The sequence below is a fragment of the Sceloporus undulatus genome, chromosome 11, assembly GCF_019175285.1.
Source record: "Sceloporus undulatus isolate JIND9_A2432 ecotype Alabama chromosome 11, SceUnd_v1.1, whole genome shotgun sequence".
Taxonomy (NCBI): domain Eukaryota; kingdom Metazoa; phylum Chordata; class Lepidosauria; order Squamata; family Phrynosomatidae; genus Sceloporus; species Sceloporus undulatus.
Genome location: NC_056532.1, coordinates 3,753,983 through 3,776,868, shown reverse-complemented (window position 1 = coordinate 3,776,868; position 22,886 = coordinate 3,753,983). Strand labels below are relative to the sequence as shown.

The following is a 22,886-nucleotide window of genomic DNA, read 5'->3' as shown; positions in this document are numbered from 1 at the left end:
TGGGTTCCAAATGTGCCTGCCTCACAAGGGCATGGGTAGATTACCACTTCGAACCAAGGTAGTTTGATTCCCTGCTCAGTAATGGAAACCTACTGGGTGGTAGGTAGGTAACCTACCGCAGTGATGGAAACCTACTGGTTTCCCTGAAGATGCCAGCCACAGATGCTGGCGAAACGTCAGGAATAAACTCTTCTAGAACATGGGCACATAAAAACCCACAAAAGATTATGGATGCCGGCTGTGAAAGCCTTTGACTTTACGACTGGGTGACCTTAGGCAAGTCAACCGCTCTCAGCTTTAAAGGATGGCAATGGCAAACCGCTTCCGAACAACTCTTGCCAAGGGGGGAAAAACCATGCTAGGTTCAGAAATGACTCGAAGGCAATGCAGTGACAATAATTTCACCAAGCCATCATATATAACAGGACTTGAGTTTCCATGGATTTTGGTATCCAGGCCTTTGTATATAATGGGACTTGAGCCTCCCTGGCTTTTAGTATCCAGGCCGTTGTATATAAGGGACTTGAGCTGCCATGGGTTTTGCTATCTAGGCCTTTGTATATAATGGGACTTGAGCCTCCCTGGGTTTTAGTATCCAGGCCGTTGTATATAAGGGACTTGAGCCGCCATGGGTTTTGCTATCTAGGCCTTTGTATATAATGGGACTTGAGCCTCCCTGGGTTTTAGTATCCAGGCCATTGTATAAAAGGGACTTGAACCTCCATGGGTTTTGGTATCCAGGCCTTTGTATATAATGAGACTTGAGCCTCCATGGGTTTTAGTATCCAGGCTGTTGTACTGTTTATCAGGGACTTGAGCCTCCGTGGGTTTTGGTACCCAAGCCTTTGTATATAATGGGACTTGAGCCTCTGTGGATTTTGGTATCCAGGGCTTTGTATATAATGGGATTTGAGCCTCCCTGGGGTTTGGTACCCAGGCCTTTGTACATAATGGATTTTGGTATCTGCAGCGGGTCCTGCAACTAGGGCCCATTGCACTAAACTGGACACCAGCCACCCTTTTGTCCATTCCTGCGGTTCTTGCATTGCAACTCTGGCTCAGAAAGCAAAACCAGGAGGCCTCCTCGCCTCTCTCTCCGAGCCCAGAAACCCAATGCAAGTGTGCATTTCAGGACCAGAGCGGGCAAAGCAAGGAGGGGGGGGGAGCCTAGGGACAGGTTGGTGACGGCTGGTGTGTTACTGGATGTTCAGTCATTGCTGATGGGTTGGGGGTGGAAGGAAAGCAGGCCTCTGCGCTCTCTCTTCCCCCCCTTCCTCACAGCTGCTGAGGTTGAGAGTGGAATACGGGAAGGGTAGGGGGGGGAGAGAGAGCGAGAAGGATCCACTTCCCATTTGCCAGTGGGTAGCCCTTGGTTACAAGGCAGAAGCTGCTGTCTCTGGGATGCCAGGCAGGCTCGGCGATTGGCGGAAAGGACCAGGCGGCAGTCACCGCGCCGTGGTGCTGATGGGCCGCCCGTTGCCTTGGCAACAGCAGCATCCTCAGCATCTTGCAAAAGGCGAGAGGACCAAAGAGGCAGCCAGAGAGAAAGAGACACAGACACAGAGAGAGGGGTCTCACCGCTCTTCGAGCATTGTGGCCTTCCCTATCCAAAGCCGCTGTCCAAAAGCAAGACCTAAAACAAAGCGAGGTGATCAGTGGGGATTTTTGCAAAGGATGCAACATGCGCATAAAAAATGGACCTGTGATGCGGACCCTGTCACAAGGCCTGCCAAAGGATGGTTACCCCGCATTTGGGTTTTGGGGCTGGCCAAACGTCTTGTCCCACCATGGCCAGACAAAGCCATTGGCCTCCACAACTCCGTTGCAAAGCATGCACTTAATCATGAGCGCATGGAAGGTGTTCCTCTCCTTCCCATCCCTCCTCAGGACCGTACCAGAGGCACTAGTTCCCATCTGATCTGGGACATTAAGCAAGGTCGATCCCAGGTAGCACTTAGGTGGGAGACCGTCAACACATCTCAGGGGTTGCAGGCAAAGTTTCAGAGGAGGAAATGAGCAAAATGGCCTCTGGGGATTCCTGGCTTAAGAAAACTCCGTGAAATCCATGGGGTCACCAGACATCAACAGGAGACCTGAAGGCACATACAAATACTAAAGACCCTAAAGCAGTGGTTCTCAACCTGTGGGTCAGGACCCCTTTGGGGGTCAAACGAGCCTTTCATAGGGGTCACCTAAGAACATATTTCTAATGGTCTTAGGAACCATCATTTGGGGATCACGACAACAAGAGGAACTGTATTAAAGGGTTGCGGCATAAGGAAGGTTGAGAATCACTGCCTTAAAGGCACCAGATCCCCTCTGACCAGAGAAGCTAAGCAGGGTCATTCCTGGATGGTACTGAGATGGGAGGCCACAACTAATGCTGTGTAGGCTAACGTTTCAGAGGAAAGAACTGGCCAAACCATCTTTGAGGATTTCTGGCCTAAGAAAACCCTCTGAAAAATTGAAGAGGTCACCATAAGTCGACAAGTGACTTGAAGGCACACACAGAGAAAGTATGGCTTCCAGAAAGGAGTGTTTGGAATCAAAGGATGGGGAGTAAAGGACCCAAAAATGGATGCCTGGTCATGCCTGAAAGCAAGGCGTTCTCCACATCTATCTGCAGGTGGTTCAGAGAAGTGAGCCAAACTCTAAGGTGTGCAAGGAATGTTCAAAGTATTCAAAGAAATACCTGCATTTGTCTGTTTATCTGCTAAGATAAAGAAATCCGGTGGTACCTTTGAGACTAATTGCCATGCTTTTTATTTATTTTGGCAGTCCGCGTGGTCCTTGTAAGGTTCCAGAGCAGAAAACTGCCTGCGCTAGACCCACCGGAGTTGCCCGTCTCTGCCCTGCCCTGCCATTTTCCAGCTGGTGGTTCTGTGCCAGCCATCGCCTAAGCAGACACTTGTTTTCCTACCGCTAGCGGGCGTTCCCCGGCTCTTGTCCTGAATGCAGGTAGGCCAAGAGCATACTGGAACAAACAATCCCGTTCTGTGTGTCCTTCCTGACTGCAAATCCAACGGGTGATTTCATCAGCTGCCTGTAGAACAGGGCAAGGCGTCCCTCTGCCGTCGGGATTCGGCAACAGCAGCCAAGAAGAGCCTGAAAACAAAGGAAGATTTCAACACAGGAGGAGTTCCTACGCTGGACCAACCACAGCTTGGGGCGTTTTCTCTCCCCCTTCTCCCTTTTCTGACTTCAGCTTTTCAAAGAATCATGGGAAGGAAGGAAGGAAGGAAGGAAGGATGGATGGAAGGAAGGAGCCACTTCTCTTTCTTCCCTATCCTTCTAGTTCTTCCTACAGACTCACCAGTTAGGGCAGTGGTTCTCAACCTTCCTAATGCCGCGACCCTTTAATACAGTTCCTCATGTTGTGGTGCCCCCCAACCAATGGTCTCGGTTCCTAAGACCATTGGAAATATGTGTTTTCCGATGGTCTTCGGGGACCCCAAAGGGGTTGTGACCCACAAGTTGAGAACCACCGAGTTAGAGGAAGCCCTTTTCTAATTGGGTGGAAATCAAATTGTGTATGTGAGGTTGCCCTTGCCCACATTTGTCCCTTTCTTACCCTGGCCTCACACCTACAGTAGAGCCAGTGTGACGTAATGGTTCGAGCGTTGGACTAGGACACGGGTTCAAATCCCCACTTTGCCATGGAAACCCACTGGGTGAGCTTGGGCAAGTCATATTCTCTGAGCCTCAGAGGGGGGCAAAAGCAATTGATTAACTCTTGCCAAGAAAACCCTGTGGTAGAGTCATCTTGGGGTTGCCATAAGCCAGAAATTACTTGAAGGCACACAACCACGACAACAACAACAACAACAACAACAACAAACCCTGGCCTCTCTTTGCCTTCTAAATAACTCCTGTAGGGTCACCACTCAATGGCCCTTGAGGTCTATTCCAACTCTGTGATTCTATTATTCTATTTTATGATTTAGGTGGAATTGCTTTTCTTCGTAATTTGAACCCACTGGTTTGTGTTCTAGACTCCAGAGCAGCAGAAAACAAGTTGGCTCCATCTTCTATGTGACATATCTTCAGATAAAGACGGCTATCACGTCACATCTTTGTCTTGCCAATAGCCTTCTTGAACTGCAGTGCCTAGGGTTGAATTTCTTTTCAATGGCAGTGCAGCCCTCCAAGTCCTCAGGGGGCTAGTGCAGCCCACTAGCCTTCCAGAGTTGCCCACCCTTGATGTAGACTCGGCTCTTGAGCAGAAAGAAACATGCCCGGTTTGTGTCCTGGACCACCAAGTGCCAGTTCTTAGCTTGCTTTTAGGCTGATGGTGTGAACTGAAAAAGAGGGAAGGAGGGAGGGAAGGGGAAAAGCCCACACTAGACAGAATCAGAGAAGGGACGTGAAAGACAGGTGAGAAAAGAGTGTGAGTGATCAGTTCACAGTGTGCTTGGTGGGACTGAAAGCCAGAGGAAGAAGAATGGGATTGGCATTTTCTTTAGGCTCTGCATCTAGCAGAAAGTGGCCTCGGGCATTCAAACAACACAATTAAAGCACTTTGACACCACTTTTTAAATGTGGCTACAGAACTGTCTATGAAATCTCTGGCTTTGTAGTTTGGTGAGCCACCACCGCTCTCTGGTAGACAGTTTATGAAACTACGAACCCCAAGATGCCTTAGGATGCAGTCATAGCAGTCAAAGTAAGATTAAACGCTACAAGTGTGTGTTGTAAAAAAAAAAAAAGAGGGGCCTTACACACAAACAAATGAGGACTTTTACCTTTGTCAGAAAAAAACCCCATCCCTATCTCTGAATGAACTTGTCCCCAGCGACAATGTAAACACCATTAAGAGTCCAAGGATCACCACAACGAAGGACGAGGAGACAGGTCTAACCTCATTCCTTGTGTCTTTATAAATTAAAATAAGTCTCATATACATAATTTCTTTAAATCCCTCGTACACACACAGATTAAAGCATCGCACTCCCTCGGTTACGTTCCCAAGATCAGTGTGGGCAAAATCAGCAGTAGTTCACTCAATGAAAGAAATGTGAGGAGAGGGCAACTCCTGCAGCAGCATCCCAAACTCAGCAGCTAAGAAGTCACTTCTCTTCCGCTGCCTAGAGAGGCATCCATAGCATTTGGGGGATATGTAGCCTTCCAAGGAATTTTGGACTGCAGCTCCTATCATTCCTCACCACCATGAGCTAGGCTGGCTGGGCTGCTGGGAGCTGTAGCTCAAAATCATCTGGATAGCTGTTGTTTCCCACCATCAACAGTGAACAATTTGTACGTGGTTTTTCGTGGCCATGTTCTAGAAGAGTTTATTCCTGATGTTTCACCAGCATCTGTGGCTTTGGCATCTCTCTCTGAAGATGCCAAAGCCACAGATGCTGGCGAAACAGACACGAATCGAGGAAGGGAGGCTTTCCAAGATTGAGGTATGGCACTCGGCTGACCAAAGCACCACGCTCAGTCCAAACAGTGACAAATATTGCTAATGTCTCCTCAAAGTGCAATGAAGTGTAGAAATCCACTCAAACCTCCACCCATGAGGCAACCCAAATCCAAGGCCACAGTAACTGGATGGCAAGACTGGGGTAGGTAACTAAGGCAAAGTGAATTCTGCTTCATTTTCTTTTAATCGGAACCGACATCTGGACACTTTCAATTGGAGCCAACCTTCTGAATAGTTCATAAACTGTGAATCGTGTCCTGTGGGGGACTGATAAGCGCAGATGATACCTGTGAGGTAAACGAAGACCACCCCATATGCCCCTATACTTTGGGCACCAGCCATTTTGAGAGAGGTTCTGGCGCCTGTGAATGAGAGAGAGTGTTCCTGGTCCAAGGCTTCTACTCCCACAAGAGGTAGACCTCTAGTAAAGGCGTCTCCTCTTTCTTCCTCACTTGAGGTTCAAGAGGAGGGCCATGGTGGCAACAAAGAGAAAGGCAACCCCCAAACATCTGGCAATGTTGTCTTCTCTTCTTTTCTCACTTGAGGTTCAAGAGGAGGACCATGGCGGCAGCAAAGAGGACGGCGCCCCCCAAACATCTGGCAACGCTGTCTTCCCCTTCTTCCTCACTTGAGGTTCAAGAGGAAGGCCATGGTGGCGGAAAAGGCGATGGCGACCCCCAAACATCTGGCAATGCCGTCTTCTCTTCTTTTCTCACTTAAGATTCAAGAGGAGGGCCATGGTGATGGCAAACTTGAGGTTCGGCCGTGGCGGCGACGACGAGGACAGCGACGAAGAGGATGGCGGCCCCCAAACATCTGGCGACACCGTCTTCTCTTCCTTTCTCACTTGAGGTTCAAAAGGAGGGCCATGGCGGTGATGAAGAGGACGGTGACCCCCAAAACACCTGGCGCCGTCGCCTTCTCCTTCTTCCTCTCTCACTTGAGGTTGAAGAGAAGGACCATGGTGGCGACGAAGAGGACAGCGAGCCCCAACTCGCTCAAGCTCTGCAGCTGCCACTTCTTCTGCGCCTCCTCCTTGCGCCGCTGGTGCTCCCGCCGCCTCTCCCGCAGGAACTGCTCCCGCTCCAGCTGCTCCCCATAGTGCGCCCGGTAGAACGCGTCGAAGTCGAAGACGGGCTTAACGGGCACCCGGCCAGCGCTGAAGGTCTGGGTCCTCCTCGGCGGCGTAGTTACGACACCGTCGCTGGCCCCCCATTCTTTCCCTGAGGGCTTCCCGGCCGTGCGGAGGTCCTCCCGGCTGAGGAGGCCGCGGTCGTACTTCTTGCGCAGGCTGACGCTGCCCAGGACCAGGTAGGCTTCGTTGACGCGGGTGAACTGCCTGGCCGCATCCTCGCTGCCGGCGTTGCGGTCCGGGTGATAGAGGAAGGACTGCTTGTAGTAAGCCGTCTTGATCTGGGCCTGGGTGGCTGTGGGGGTCACCCCCAGGATCTCATAGAGGCCCCTTGGGGAAGCAGGGCGGCCCCAGGCTCCTCCACTCCCAGTAGGGCCTGATTGGTTGGATCCTGAGAGGCCTCTGGTGCCCAAAGGGAGGCCTAAAGGGAGGCCCAAGGCTTGCAAGGCCGCTCTGGCCCCATAGGAAAGCGGAGGCCTCCCCAAGGCCCCAGCCAAAGCCATAGAGAACCCCTCAAGGTCCCACTTCTTGGGCCTCTAGGCTCCTGACCGCCGCCATTTTGTCTCGCCCTGGAGGAGCCGGCCGGCCGCTTTATGCCCTTACTCGAAACGACCAATGGGAAAGCGCTTCCTGGTTGGGAAGAGGCGAGATACGAGTCGCTATTGGTTCACCTCTAGATAGACGTAGAGCTCAGCCAATGGAAAGAGGAAGAGGTTTTACCTCTAAGCCGGCAAGGGGCGTCACAGTGAGAGGCGAGGCGGAGCAGCGGGCATGACGTCACAAGCCGGCGTCGGCCCGGCGGCCAATGGGGAAACGCCGCCTCGAAGATGGAGGGAGGGGAGGAGGGGAGCGGGGGAAGAGGAGAGTGACGAAGATGGACGGGCAGCTTGACCAATAAGAAAAGCGGACGGTGAAGGGGCGGGTCTTCCATGACGTTGTTGGTGAATTTTTAAAAAGAGAGAACTACAAACCCCAGGATTCCATGCAAGAACTGTCTGACAGAATAAAGACTGTGTGTATATATATATATATATACACACACATACACACACATGTATATATATATATATATATATATAATGTGTATTTATAGTGTGTATATATATATATATATATATATATATAAACATTATATATATATAAATATAGAATATATATACACACACATATACGGTAATATATATATGTGTGTGTGTATTTATATATGTATGTATGTATGTATACCCAATAAAGTTACCACTCTTCTGGATTTTGGATGTTTATATAATATATATGTACACACATATACATATACAATATATATATATATATATATATATACACATACATACACATACACACACACAAATATATATATATATATATATATGCTCTCTCTCTCTCTCTCTCTCTATATATATATATATATATATAAACATTCTATCTATCTCTCCAGCTATAGTTATATAGTTATATATATATGTGTGCATTTTGGTTGATCCAATCAAGTGACCACTCTTTCCTGGATTTCGGCTGTTACCATTCTTGACCGGACCAGTTATGCAAAGCCAGAAGGACCGGCCATGAGTCCAGACTGGCAGACAGACCACACCAGGGACCGAGGCCAGCTTTTCTGCAGCGCTTTTAATGGCCGTTCTACTACACAAAGAGTGCCTGCACTTTGCGGTTTTACCGCTGTGTAACGACTGACCTAAAAGGTACAACAAAAGCAAAGGAGGAGAAGCAACACGCGATGGGCTCCTTTCTGTCTCTTGCAAAAGCCTCCTCCAAAACCGAGCTGAGCTGCAAGCTGGGGCCGAAGGGAGACAGGACCACAATCCGGACCCTCAGCCAAATACAAAGAATAATATAACTTATACAAAGAATAATATAATAATATACAGTGACTAGTGCAGAAGAGGCAAAGAGGAAAGAGGTTGCCTCGGCCGATTCTGGCGGCTGAGATTATTTTGGCCCAGCAGCTTTGAGTCAAGATGAAGAGAGCATGCTAGGTCTTCCCTGAGATGGTCTCTTTTCACGAGCTGAAATGCTTTATATATATATATGGCGATGCCATGAAAGTACAATGAAGATCCGTTTGCTGTGCAAAAGACCCGCTGCTTAGTCAGGAGAAAGCATAGATGAGGAAGCCTTTCCAAAAGGCAGCTCTGAATCCCCTTCTGTGGTGTTTGGCATAATCCATCATCCCTCTTCGAGAAGCAATGCACACTTCTGCCCCGCCAGGTGGGCTTCTTTTTTCGCTAGGAAGAGCCATTTTGGGGGGCCGTGCCCATGACTGCTTGGACAGCCTGTTCTGGGATGCCTGCCGGGTTGGTCAAGATGGACGTGGAGACGCTGAGCTGGCGGAGGGAGCTCAGGACGGCTGCAGAGACAAAATAGAGAGGGGAACATTTGTAAAGAAGCGTCTTAGTTGCATCTGCACTCAATGATTAATGCCGTTCGACACCTCTTTTTTTGTGCCCCTAACCCTAGTGAATATGGAGGGACAAGTGTAGGTTGTTGTGGCATGGGGCTGTCTGACAGAAGGCTAGCTCTTTCACAAAACCACAAAACCCACCCATGGCAGTTAAAGCAGTGTCAAAGTGCATTAATTTTGCAGTGCAGATGGAGCCTCAGGAAAGTGTTAAGGAAAAGGGAGCCGGAGCAGAAGGTAGCGCTGGCTGGCACCAGGTTTTGAAAGTTTACTCAGAAATGGACACGGACAAACTGAAACACGGAAGCTTTCAAAGCACAGGTGGCAGCCTTCCAGGTTTTACTGGACTGCAATGCCTAGCACTCCTTGCCACTGGCTGCCACATTGTTTAGAGTTGAAACGTCTCTGGCTTAACTTGGTCCTACGTTTCGCACACAGTGCTCTCCGCCAGTCTTGCCTAACCTCCTCTCCAAAGACACATTGGACTCTAGCCTCCATACATTCCCCAGCCAGCTCTTTCTTTGGGACTGCAAACCTTCCCATTGGCTGGTGGATTCTGGGAACTGTAGTCCAACCAAACGTAAAGGTTGTTTTTCCAAGCTTTGCTGGTCTGCCCAGGATCTCTGTGCTGTTCTGGGGGAAACGGATAAAGCCAAAGCGAATCCACTATATAGTAGCCAAGGAGAAGAGGTACTCACTGGGTCGCAGAGCCGGGAGCGAGCAATATTGATCCAACCAGGCCAGGGACGTCTGACTCAGGCTCTCGATGCTGGTGGTGGACACCATCCCATTGAAGGACTCAAAGAGCGGGCGCATGATGATGCTGAACTAGCAAAGGAAGAGACGCTAAGGAAAAAAACGTCATGCACCACCTGTGTATCAGACCCCCTCTGCTCAGCTCAGTGCCAACGTCTTGCAAATACTGGGCAACTGTGAGCCCAAACTACGTAAGTTTTGAGATCGGGGCTGCAGTGGTGGCATTGGGACAAGGACACTTCTCCAAGGGATAGCTTTCAAAGAACACTCTAAGGGGCTGAAGTGGTTTAGCAACAGGGATTGGCACCTTGGAGAGTTCCTTTAGAGCCAGGAATCCTCAGAGGTGCTTTTGGCCACTTCCTTCCACTGAAATGTAGCCTACAGCACCTGGGATTCATTGGCAGTCTCCCGTCCAAGTACTAACCAGGGTTGACCCTGCTTCCGAGAACAGACAGGATCACCGCCACTGACAAAGGATACAACCCAGAACTTCCAGTTCTGCAAGGTGCAGGAACGGACGTATTCGTCAAACATGTCCCGCATCTGGTCAAAGCGCTGGCGGGTGATGGGTACCCCTGTGGCGGGCAACTGCTGCTGGCACAGACTAGGGTAGGAGAGAGAAGAAAAAGGGAGAGGGGTTGAGACTGCTTGGAGGGAACCACAGAAGAAGGACACTTTGCTAAAGTTCAGGCTCCCCTACTTGATGGCGGCGTTCAGTTCCTCGATCTGATCCCGCAGGCGCTGCGCCTCGTCCTGCAAAGCCGCTCGCTCTTGCTGCAGCTTGCAGATGTATTCAGCCGTCTTCTGCAGCGTGGTGGCTTTGCTAACCTGCAGATATGAAGAAAGTGCGTTGTTCAATATTTAATCCTTAGCTCCCTGTTTCAAAGGGGCTCCTAAAGTGGCTTTACAGGTATGAGAATATCCCATTGCAGACTTGCCAGTGGAAAGACAGAACCCTGTGGCACTCCGTGGGTCCCTTCTCTCCAAGGTGAAGAGGAGCCATTGCTTTCGCCTGCCCTACTCACCTTGAGGCTGGGCTGAGCACTGAGAGTGCTCACCAAACTGTGCAATGTGTCGAAACCCAGCTTGATGTTGAACCGGCGCTTCTGCTCAGCAGAGATGTGAGTGATGCGGCGACTCTCAGTCTATGGAAGAGGAATGATTATTTCAGACCTGGTGGTGCCCAATCTCTTTTATTTCCAATTGCAAGATGCATAAACCCCTGTGGGACAAGGCAGGCTGAAACCGACCCAAGAGGGCTTAGTGTCTATGTGAGGATTAGAACCCAGTTTCTTCCAGTCTCATCCAGTACTCTAACCACTGTTCTTGTGTGCCATCAAGTCAAATGGGTTTCCATTGCCAAGCCGGAATTCGAACCCTGGTCTCCTAGTCCAACACTACACCACATTGGCTCATGTGCTGCTTCCTACTAATATACCCTTCTCTCTTTTCCATCCTTACCTTGTTAGGCTCGGTCCTGCTCCGGGCACTTGAGTATTGAGGAGGAAAAACCAGCCCCTCTACGGAGACCGGAGATCCCTGTCCTGACCTCCTCCGGGTAGTGGCTGGATGTAGGGGGATGAAGAAGACATGGTTGTTACTCATGGTCTCTGAGCACACACCAAGTGCCCAGACAATGCAGAACCCAAAGCAATAGCTTAGCGTAAGTCATGATAGGGATGCTCACCACAGACCGGGGTTGGGGAGAGGCGCTCCGTCTTTGGGACCAGTAAGGCACCAGTTGAGGGGGCGATAGCAGGGATCGATGGAGAAGGGCTGGCAGTGGGGGAGAGTCGAGGACTTGGCTGGCTCATCTGGGGCAAGTAGCCAATGGGTTCGTCACAAAACATGTTTTGCTGCTGCAAAAAAAAGGAGAGGTGAAAAACATGACGTTACCACTGTAGCATCTCCAGTTTCGTGGCCCAGGGACCTGTCGAACGTCCTGCAACAAGACTGTTTAACCTCCCCTCTCCTTCTATCGCTGATATCTTACCATAGATTCAGGTGCCGCTGGGAGCAAGGTTTGGCTGGGAGGAGGAGTGGGCAGAGCTTCTAGGTTGGGCTCTGGCTTAGCTGCTAGAAAAGAGAAAAGTGTGAGAAATCAGCAGATTTACAAAGCTTTGGGGCCTGCTTCCAGGTAGAGACCCAGAGTGTGTCTGCACTGCACAAGTGATAGCCGTTTAATCCCACTTTCATGGCCCCTTCTTAAGGAATCCTGGGGTTTCCAGTGTGAACAAATGTTTCTTTGGGTTCCTACCTGTGGTCAGCAGTTGTGTTAGGCATGGGTTGGGCACAGGGATGGCTGGAGAGCCCGCCAGAGGTCTGACGGATCTCTTGGCCTTGGCACTTGTCCCCTTCATCTTGGACCTCTCGTCGCCTCTGTTAGGCTGCTGCGGTTGCCCTCTGGCCATCCCCAAAAGTGGTCCACTTGGCATCCCTGGGTATAAGTGGGTGGCACTGAAAGGAGGATGGTGGTACCCAGAAGGCAGCTCATAGACTGGGGTGTTTTGGGGGAAGCAGGGGTTGGAAGGAGGTGAGCGGGAGAAGAGGGCAGAGGGTGGGTAGTGCAGCTTTGAATGGGGCGCAGAGGGAAGGGGGCACACAGGCTCCTGCCCTAAAAGTGGAGGGGAGGTAGGCAGTGGGGTGCTGGCAGAGCAGTAAGAGGTATAAGCATCCAGGTATGGCCACTTGCTGGGCAAGCTGTAGGCCAGCGGGGGCTTGAGCTTGAGACTGTTGGGCAACGCCGAGGGCAGAGGGGCCGGTTGGAGGTCTGGGCTGAGGAAGACCCCCGGCGAGCCAAGCTGAGCTGAGCAGCTCCCTCCAGGCTGGAAGAGAGAAAAGGAAAAACAGGTCAGACAGCTCCTGATGATGCGGATTCGTCCCTACATCACTGAGGAGTAGAAACTTCCAGGGAGGAAAGAGGTTTATGCTCTTGAGTCCATGGAGAGAAGGAAGGTTCCTAAGAGCCAGCCATGGCGTAGTGGTTGGAGCATTGGATAAAGACTCTGGAGATCCTGGTTCCAAAAGTTATCCAGACGGAATTACAAAAACCACTGCAACATCGTATAAATCAAACTGACAAATAGGTGTCATCAAAATACATATACAGAGTATTAAACAGTACTAAAATTAAATTCCAATGCGATGTGCGAAGTTCAGACTGGAATGCAGACCTGATTCAGGCATGCACAAACACATCCCATACACACACACATACACACCTGGGATGGGAAAAGCAGGTGGCCATCTGCATGGATACACACCTGGGGACGAGGGCTGGACAGGCGTGGAGAGCTGGCAGGGCATGGCGGGAGCAAAGTGTCAGCAGGACTAGTGGCGGGAAGGAGGTTGGCAGTGCCAGTGCTGCCTCCACTATTGCTGCCAAGGCAGAGCGGCTCTGGGATGGGTCCAAAGCAGTTTTGGTCCTGGTAGGCAAGGGGAGTCTGAGCAGGCATCGGACGAGGACTGGAGAAGAAATCTATAAAGGGAAGAAGAGAGGTCAGACAGGGCAGGGTAGTGGCATTGCTGGACCAAACTCTCCAAATAAAGAAACCAAGATGTCAAAGTGTGGCCCCTGGTATTGGCAGTGAACCTGCTCTGGGTTTAAGTCTGAACTTTAAAGGAGCTCTCCAAGGTCCCTTAAAGTTTGGACTAAACCCCCGGAGCAGACTCATCATCCCACTGGCATGGCTGCCTAAATCCATTTTCGAGTCACAAGCTGAGCAGACACATTGGATTAAGACTCATTGAACTAACATCAAAACGCCAACCAGCGTAATGCGCTGACCTAGGTCCGATCTGCACTTTTGAAATAATGCGGCTTGATTATGATTATAATTAATTTTAATGTGGATGTTAAAAGGTAGCAGTCTCACAGATATTGAACAGGATGGGTTTGAAAGCCATGGCTCAAAAAGGAAAGCGCTACAGCTGGCCCTCCATATCCACAGATTCTTGATCCACGGATTCAAGTGTCCCCAGCTTGGATATATTCCCAAAATATATACATTCCAAAAAGCAAACCTTTATTTCGCCATTATATATAAGGGACACCCTTTTACTATGCCAATGGGACTTGAGCATCCATGGATTTGGGATCCACAGGGAGTTCTGGAACCAAACCGCAGTGGATACCAAGGACCCGCTATATGTCCAAACATTGGTGATGTTTTATGAGTGCCAAACATCTGAACTTATGCCTTGCCACAAATCCAGAGGCTGCGGGATGGGGCTGAGCCAAGCCCTTGGTGTGGTTTCTTCCCTTTGGGGTCCCACTCCTTGCCCTCCCTTGCGCTTGCCTTGCGTGCGGCCTGTGGCTAACCACATCCCATGGCCTTCCCGAAGCCAAGCCCCGTGACCCGGCCATGGGTTCCTCTCCCTTCCTGTCCTCACTGTGCAACCCTTCCCTCGCTTCCGCGGGCTCAGGCGGCGCAAAGTGCTGCTCTGGCACTTTCGGATAGGGCATGCACACTCATCGCAAGCTTGTTTTCTTCCCCCGAGTCTTCAATGGAAATTTTGAAAACCGCAGCCTCACTGCCGGAGAAGTTTCCGCGGCAAGAGAGGCAGCGGCCATACGTTCAGAGGGATCTGTTCTCAAGGCTTTGATAGGACCTTACAACCTTGTAATTTCATTTAACATGAACGTTAGTCATTAACTTTAAGTTAGGGATGGCCCTTCACAGCCCCAGGTCCTGCATCCATAGGCTTATCATTTGTCCCCAAAAACCAGGAAAATCCTGGATTGAAGGATTTGAAAAATGTCCCTGGTTGGTAAGCCCTGGCTGGTTGAATCCATGGATAGGGCTGGGGTTGACTGTATGGCAAAACGTGATGGGCTTTTTATAGGCAGCTTTTTGTTTTGTTTTGTGTTTGATAAACCACCCCAATCCTTATTTTTGGGGGTTTTTTCGGGCTATGTGGCATGTTCTAGAAGAGTTTATTCCTGACATTTCAGAGAATGTACCCCACTCTCTTCCATGCCAGCATCCTCTGAAGATGCCAAAGCCACAGATGCTGGCGAAACGTCAGGAATAAACGCTTCTAGAACATGGCCACATAGCCCCCAAACCCACAAAAAACTGTGGATGCTGGCCACGAAAGCCGTCAACTTCACACCCCGATCCTGTTTGGCATACGTTTGTTCTGGTTTTGGAGAAGAGAACGATGGCAAACCTATGCATCCACATATTCAGGGCAGTTAAAGGGGGGTTGAAGTGCATCATTTTGGCAGTCCGGATGCAGCCATGCATTTGGCACAGAGACAAGAGACTGCTTTTGGATATGACCCTTCCTTCTTGGCAGCCTTGGCAGAGAAACTGGACAACACCCTCAAGACGCAGCCGGATCTTTGACCCCACCAAAAATAATCCCCTTGTTGTATTGTTTCTCTTCTGCAACGCAAAGCTCTACATAGACACACAACTTTCTCTCTCTCTCTTTGCCACTTCCTCCTTTTGGCAACCCATCAAACACAACCCCAGCCCTCCTCCACCGCTGGCACTTACACAAATAGACCACGGCGAGGCCTTTTTACATGCAAACAAACCCACGTCGCTTCCTCCCCCACTGAACACACCCCCCCAAAAAAAAGTCTATAGAAAGGTCCTCATTTTCCTGATGCTGCAACTTCTCCTTGACATTGCAAAACACCATTTGCTCATTTGCATCTCGCTGTGCGTCTGGTGTGTATATGTGTATGTGTATAATAGCTTTAATGGTGCGGAAAGAAGGAAGGCGGGTAAAACCAGCTTTGCAATATCATGGAAGGGACCCCAAGGGCTATCCAGTCCAACCCCCATCAGGAAGTTCTTCCTAAGCTTTAGGTGGAATCTCTTTCCCTGGAGCTTGATTCCATTGCTCCAGCTCTTCATCTCTGGAGCAGCAGAAAACAAGCTTGCTCCCTCCTCAATGACCTGTTACAGACTGCCAAAATAAAGCTGCTTCGGGTCTCTTTGGATGTATGCTACTTAAATGATGCATGCATCCTATGAATCCGGAAACTGCACCAAAGCTGCACTCCAGTGTGGCTTTGGTGCGACCTCCGGACTCTTAGGACCCATGCATCATTTAAACAGCATACCTCCAAAGAGACCCAAAGCAGCTTTATTTTGGCAGTCTGTTACAGGCCAATATGACCTCCCTTCAGCTATTTAAACATGGCTATAAGGGTTCAAACCCTTGCTTGGCCATGGAAACCCACTGGATGATCTTGGGCAAGTCACGTTCTTTCAGCCTCAGAAGAAGAAAACCCCACAACGGGATCCCCTTAGGGTTTGCACAAGTCAGGAATGACTCGAAGGCACAACCACAAGTTGTTGAGTCCAAATCGCAGGGAAAGGGCAGGATATAAAAAAGATGATGCTCATGATCGCAATCCCAGATTAAAATGGCGGGGCCCTTGGTGCACTCCAACAACTGTTTAATGTGTTGCTTTAACTGCACCATCGGTCATCCGATTCGACCAAGAAATCCAGCCTGAATTGAATGGAAACGAGAAACGCTCCCTATTTCTCAGTGCAGGGCAGAGATTTCTATCCTGGCCCCCAGCTTCCAAGTCTAGATTGCACCAGACACTAGAGGATATAAATGTTTTTTCAAATGGGGCCAGTGGCTGCCTTTCCCAGTTTCCATTCAGGTCATGCGCTAAAGCTCTTGCATCAGCCAAACCTTGCTAGCAATTGCCCAAGATCTTTTTGCTTGGGGCGGGTGGACAGGACACACGTCTGTATTTTAACTCCAAATATCAAGAGGGACCAATACACACACACACACCGTGAACTGAACACCAGTGTGCAGAAAGCTGCATGCCAGCATCTGGCTGTTGAACCTGCAACCACTGCTGGGCAATCAGAAGCTCCAGAAGCCCAGGAAAGTTTGGAGGGCACTTGGGAGGCTGCATCTATGCTGCAGAATTAATGCAGTCCAACACCGCTTTAACTGCCATGGTTCAATGCTCTGGAATGCCAGCATTTGGAGTTTGGTGTCACAGAGAGCTCTGGTGCCACAGCAAACTTCAAATCTCCATAGGATGGAGCCATTGGGTACATGCATCCAAATCACCTGTCAACTTATGGCAACCGCCACGAATTGCATAGGGCTTTCTTAGGCAAGGAAGACTCCGAGGTGGTTTTGATATATAGCCTCCAGCACCCACGGTTCTTTGGCAGTCTCCCATGCAGTCACTAACCAGGGCAGACCTTGCTTAGCTTCTAAGATCAGATGGGACCTGGTGCCATATGCGCGCGCATGTGTGTACATGTATCCAAGTCACCTGTCAACTTATTGCGACCCCACGAATTTCATAGGCAAGGAGTCCTCAGAGGTGGTTTTGCTAGTTCCTTCCTCTAAAATAGAGCCTCCAGCGCCTCGGATTCACTTCAGTCTCCCATCCAAGCGCTAAGCAAGGCTGACCCTGCTTAGCTTCCAAGGTCGGAAGGGATGTGGTGCCTTTAGGGTATCTGGGAATCTCATTTCTATACCAACTCCACTGAGGAGTCCCAGACCCACGCAACAGCAGCGGAGGACAGGAGTGCAGCAGCAGGCCACCGACAAAAAGGTCACCTTTGAGTAAAGCTATTCTGGACCCAAATTCACCCAAACCGAGAGCCATAGACACTGACACCAGCTCTCCTTCTTGTTTGGCATATTTCCTTATCTTCATTGCTAAACTGTGGGATTCAGAGGAAGGCAGGACTTGGCCCTTTACAAGAGAGAGTACTCCTGGACATGCGCAGATATGCACAGGCATCTTTCCTCCTTCTTATTTTATCTTAATCACTTTTAATTAAAAAAAACACATTATTAACATCTTCACGGACATTTAACATTAAACAGTTGCATGCATCAGCTACATTAAGGCTGCTTTCACTTGTAAGACAACTCGAATCCATAGTTTTGAGATGCAGACGATATTATTATTAAAGATGATACAGGTGGAGTCTCTCTTATCTGGGATTCCTAAAACCAGAAACCTCCAAAAACCAACACCATTTTTATAGGTGACTGAGACAGTGACACCTTTGCTTTCGGACAGTTTGACATATGCAGACTTTGTTCCATGCACAATTTGAACTCAGTCCAGGACTCTGAGAGGAACCTGTGAGGTATCTTCAGCTAATGTGCCATGTTCCAAGCGGCACCGCTTATAAAAATTGCTCTATTGTGATCCTATCTCTTTGGAACAGACTGGAAACGCCATTCTTTTCTTTTCTCGGAAGCTCTGATATTACTGTTGTTGTTGTTGTTAAACCAGTGTGGTTTAGTGGTTGAGTTTGATTCCCTGCTCAGTCATGGAAACCCAATAGGTAACCTTGGGCGAGTCACACTCTCTCATCCCCAGAGGATGGCAATGGCAAACCCCCTCTGAAAAAATAATAATATTGTTGTTGTTGTGGTTAGCCAGTTTGCCAAGAAAACCCAACAATAGGTTCTCCTTAGGGTTGCCGTAAGCTGGAAACAATGGGAAGGCACACAACAACAACAACGACAAAATGAAAATGGTGATAATGGTGATAATGATATTATTATTTCATCTTTCTTACTGGGGAGCTGCCCAAGCACTAGGACCACGGTTCTCAACCTTCCTAATTCTGTGACCCTTTAATACAGTTCCTCACATTGTGGTGACCGCCAACCATAAAATTGTAGTGTCTCGGTTCCTAAGACCATTGGAAATATGCATTTTCCGATGGTCTTAGGCAACCCTTATGAAAGGGTCATTCAACTGGGGTCGTGACCAACAGGTCAACAACCTCTGCTCTAAGAGATGAGCCTCTTTCTGCCCATGGTCCCCGGTCCACCTTCTCCTACCTGCAGCATAGGGCCATCCGTGGTCGGTCGCCAACCCCAGGTTCTGCCTTGGTCCTGCCATCAGGACCTGCTTCTCCATCTGGAGAAGGACGTCTCTCTTCTCTCCTCCAGCCTTGCAGGGCAGACTGAGGGTGGGTGGGTGGGAGGTGGTAGCTGGTTCCTCATTCACGAAGCGGCCTCCGTCCGTTGACTGACAACAGGCAGAGAGGGCCAGGGATGGAGGTGTGGTGGTGGTGACCTTACCCCCAACCCTGTTGCGACATCTTCTCCGTGGGGCTGACCCATCATTGGCTTTCAAGGAGCAAAGAACCAACTCACAGATCTGGAAGGGAATGACCAGGAGGCCATGTCCAACCCTGGGAGGCTGGTTCACCTGCAGCCAAAAGCCTCCCAATCACCACCATCTCCATCCAGCCTTCGGGAACATGAAGGCAGTGGAGCTTTGAAAGCTTGCACTGTGCATTTCGGTTGGCCAATATACATGGAGGGTTTGAGATATTATTGTACAGGAGCAAATCTCTGCGTTCAGACAGAGAAAGAGCAAAGGCTGGAGAACGTCTGAAGTCCACACTGGAGCAGGTTGGGGTGACTTGGGGGAAGAGGGAAATGCACTTATTGCATGCTCAGAGGCAGCCTTTTTTCTTTCTTTCCTAATGTTCAGGTGCAATGTCTTTTCCTGCATTGTGAACATATCGCTCCAAGTCCTAGTCTTCAGCGCTACAGAACACAAGCTTGGTCTATCCTCGCTATGACTTCCCTTCAACTATTTTAAACATGGCTTATCATGTCCCCTCTTAACCTTCTCTTCTCCAGGCCAAACAATATCCAGCTCCTTAAATCGCTCCTCGCAGGGCTTGGTGGTTTCCAGACCTTTCGCCATTTTGGTCACCTTCCTCTGGACACGTTCCAGTTTGTCCACATCCTCCTTCGATTGTGGGGCCACAATCACTTCAACATTTCTGCTTTCAAACCACATCCTACAGCGTACCCTCCAACTGCCCCAATTTGGCAAGGACACATTCTGATTATTCCTCTGCCATCCTGCTTTGTCAGCTGCTTTTGAAATGCCCTGGTTTCTTTCTTGTTCTCCCGCTTTCCTCCTCCATCCTCCACCTTTTGCTGCAAACTGAGTGAAAGTCAGCAGGGAGAAAAGGAGGGAGGGACCCTTGCCCTTCCCTGAAGGCTCAGGCAAAAGCAAACTACTCCAGCCTCTCTTAGCTTGTGGGTTTATCTTCATTCACTTGGGCCAACTTTGCTGGAAGAATTCCAATTTTCATCTGTGAAATGTTATGGGGTTTGCCATGGCATCCTGGGATTTGCAGTTGGACTAGGCTGCGGATTCTAAACTTGTCCCTCAACAGGATCTCATAGCATGAAGCAATGGTAGTTAAAGTGAATAGTTAAAGTGATAACATGGGGGTCTTGATGGGCTCTGATTCAGAGGGCAGCCATATGTCAAAGCTCTAATCTGCACTGCAGAAGTAATGCAGTTTTGACGCCGCTTTAACTACCATGCCTCCATCCTATGGAATCGTGGGATTTGTAGTTTGGTGGAACATTTAGCCTGCTCTGTCAGAGAACATTGGTGCCACAACAAAGCACACATCCCAGGATTCCATAGCATAGCCATGGCAGTTAAAGAGGTGTCGAGTTGCATTGATTCTGCAGTGCAGATTGGACCAAAGTTGACTTAACAACAACAAACACTGAAGGAAAAAACCTTTTCCAAGCTTTGGATGCAACACTTATTCTTATCCTAACTATTATTCTCTCTCTCACTCTCTCTCTCTCTCTGTCACACACACACATACCTCTCCTATCTGTCCCTCTTCCCCAGTTGCTAAATTTCCGGTAACATGTTGCTGTATTTTCCAAGCTGCAACCCTTTCCGATCTTTCCACTGTGCCATACAATACACAACGCGACCCGAAAACACACTGTGCAATTGTCTGTGACTTGTTTTAGAGCGCTTGGGACCAACCTGTCCAATGTGGGGAAACGGCAAAGCGTTCCACCCGTCTTGAAGGGCTTTTGCGCTTTGAATTAAAAGATGCCCGGTGTCCTGGCTCATCTCCTCCATTGCATTGCCTCCTTTTCATGACACACACATATAATGATTTAAATGGTCTAAATACTCTAAAGGCACTAGATCCCATCTGATCCTGGAAGCTAAGCAGGGTCAACCCTGGTTAGCCCTTGGGTAGGAGAACATAGATAAATACCAGGTGCTGGAGGCTCCATTTCAGTGGAAGAAACTGGCAAAACCACCTTGTGTAAGAAAACCCTATAAAATCCATGGGGGCACCATAAGTTGGTGGGTGACTTGAACACACACGGTACACATTATCTCTCTCCTTGCCTCCCTCTTTCCTTAGCTTCATCATGCCCAAGATGGCTGCCATGCCAATCCCCACACCTTCCATGCATTCCCACCACCTCCGAACAAGCCTGATCCTACCAGAGATCTCCATGAAGTCATCCAGGTTCGGCTGCAGCGGGGTCAGGTCTGGCTGGATCATGTCCGCATTGCCGATATAGGCTGCAAAGGGAAAGGAAAGCCAAGTGAAAAGTCAGGGTGGGTTTGCTCAAACAATTCTCTTTCTCATCCATGATGCTGAATGTACAGTATTTGGGGGTTGTTGGTCACAAGTTTGAGTCCCCGCTTCATCCATCACACCTTGACTGTGGATTTCCTGGCAGGGTCTCCTTTGCTACAACCTGAAGACAAAACCAGTGAGCCAAATCCCTGCAATGGGGTGACTCAAGAGAGTCTCCCAGGGTACCTTCGTCGGGCAACAGTTGTGGTGGGCATCCAGGCTGGGTCATGGTGAAGAGGGTGTCGGAGATGTCCGAGAGGAAACTGTCCAGATCAAAGAGCGGCCTTCCTTCTGCGTCCTCCTCTGCTGCCTTGTCCCTCAACAGCATTGGGACCACGTTGGAAAAGAGCTGGTCGCACCAACTGTTGGTTGGTTTCCACGCCTCATCGCCCTGATTGAGGGTCATCAAGAAAGGGGTCACCACCAAGGAGGTTTGACACCCAGTCCTGCCCTCCTGTGTCCTTCAGATCCCCTGTTCCTCACTCACCGGTTTGGGGCTAGGTCCTTCCCCTTCTCGGCTGAACCTGCGGAGCTGCAAGAGAAACATAACATGAAGAGAAACACTGGCAGGGATCAAATCTGGGTGGGCACTCAAGGTGGGCATGCCGAACCAGACCCTTCCCCATCCCCTGGTACTGTTTCACATCCTCCCCATGGCTGGGACCCAAAATAAACCTTGGAAGAGAGTAAGTGAAACAGAGTAGCTGGAAACCTGAATGAGAAGCACACTTCGGTTCTTTCTTGGCCCCACTTTGAGCCTACCTTATTTCAATCATTTACAACCTTCCTTTAAAAAGAAATAACACCCAGGCTGCAGATGGGTTGACTGAGGCCGAGAGACAATGGCCGCTTACCTAAAGCTACATAGGAGCCTATCACCTCTGGGAGCAGGATAACAACAGAGCTGTCCCATTAAAGCAACCCTCCCATACAGAAGTGCCAAAGCTAAAAAGTGTGTGAGGTGTTGTACAAAAAGGGGGGGATTGCAAAAGGAAAAAGGAAAGCAGGCACTGGTGCAAGGACAACATCTGTCACTAGGTGGAGATGCTGCCCTTCACTAAATTTGGAGACTCATTTAGGATTCTTTTTGTCACACACTCCCTTTAGACATGACATTTACGATTACAATGGCCATGGTCCCACACAGACACAGAGAACCCGGACCTATCGCTGGCAACCATCCCCAGGAAAAAACTATGGCCGGTTCTCTTGCGTGACTCCACGTCTCGAGCTCAAAGGAAGTCGTGGGTGGAGAGGACACTGACCCTCTTCTTGTAGTAGATCCGCCACTTGTGATACTCCTTCATTACCACCTCGATCCGTCGCTTCCAGTAGTTGCCTTCCAGCACAACAGCCTGACAAGGAAGACCATACATTCCCATCAGCATTATTAGAAGACTGGTTTAATAAGGGGCCAGATAGTGAGTAAAAATGTCTGTGTTTTCTCTCTCTCTCTCTCTCTGTGTGTGTGTAAATGGGTGTTGGGCAGATATTTCAGTGTTCCCTTGTCCTTCTCCTCCCCACCCCACCTCTTTGCTTTGGAAAGCCAAAGACCTTTGGTTGGCCAAGGGACTTTTGGTTGGTCAAAGAACCTTTGGTTGACTATGGAATCTTTGGCTGGTCAAGAAAGCTTTGGTTGGCCAAGGGACATTGGGTGGCTAATGGATCTTTGGTTGGCCAAGAAACCTTTAGTTAACCAAGGGACCTTTGGTTGGCCAAGGGACCTTTGTTTGAACAAGGTACCTTTGGTTGGCCAAA

General features: G+C 49.5%; 2 protein-coding genes across 8 annotated transcripts in view; both read right to left on the bottom strand.

Annotated features, from left to right (window-relative positions):
- Positions 1–4,816: 4,816 nt before the first annotated feature.
- Positions 4,817–7,501, bottom strand: DNAJC30 (DnaJ heat shock protein family (Hsp40) member C30). The gene has a single exon (XM_042442852.1). The coding sequence runs from the start codon at positions 7,055–7,057 to the stop codon at positions 6,359–6,361; it is 699 nt and encodes a 232-aa protein (XP_042298786.1). The 5' UTR covers positions 7,058–7,501; the 3' UTR covers positions 4,817–6,358.
- A 657-nt stretch (positions 7,502–8,158) lies between these two features.
- The window catches only part of MLXIPL (MLX interacting protein like), a 19,621-nt gene continuing 4,893 nt past the window's right edge, over positions 8,159–22,886 (bottom strand). Inside the window, exons 4-17 of one of the 7 annotated variants that reach the window (XM_042442428.1) lie at positions 22,394–22,483; positions 21,616–21,660; positions 21,315–21,519; positions 20,990–21,070; positions 12,945–13,201; positions 11,981–12,548; positions 11,717–11,799; positions 11,411–11,582; positions 11,185–11,288; positions 10,749–10,868; positions 10,424–10,551; positions 10,148–10,327; positions 9,666–9,790; positions 8,159–8,916 (exon numbers count right to left, since the gene is read on the bottom strand). In XM_042442428.1, the coding sequence (XP_042298362.1) occupies positions 8,795–8,916; positions 9,666–9,790; positions 10,148–10,327; positions 10,424–10,551; positions 10,749–10,868; positions 11,185–11,288; positions 11,411–11,582; positions 11,717–11,799; positions 11,981–12,548; positions 12,945–13,201; positions 20,990–21,070; positions 21,315–21,519; positions 21,616–21,660; positions 22,394–22,483 (2,280 nt within the window). In that variant the 3' untranslated portion in view covers positions 8,159–8,794. Of the gene's footprint in view, positions 8,917–9,665; positions 9,796–10,147; positions 10,328–10,423; positions 10,552–10,748; positions 10,869–11,184; positions 11,289–11,410; positions 11,583–11,716; positions 11,800–11,980; positions 12,549–12,944; positions 13,202–20,989; positions 21,071–21,314; positions 21,520–21,615; positions 21,661–22,393; positions 22,484–22,886 lie in introns of all 7 variants that reach the window. The other 6 variants (XM_042442434.1, XM_042442430.1, XM_042442429.1 and 3 more) reach the window with 6 other exon arrangements.

What these genes read in the sequence shown, in the direction of transcription:
- DNAJC30 (XM_042442852.1), bottom strand. Translation starts at nt 7,057, where the DNA reads ATGGCTTTGGCTGGGGCCTTGGGGAGGCCTCCGCTTTCCTATGGGGCC.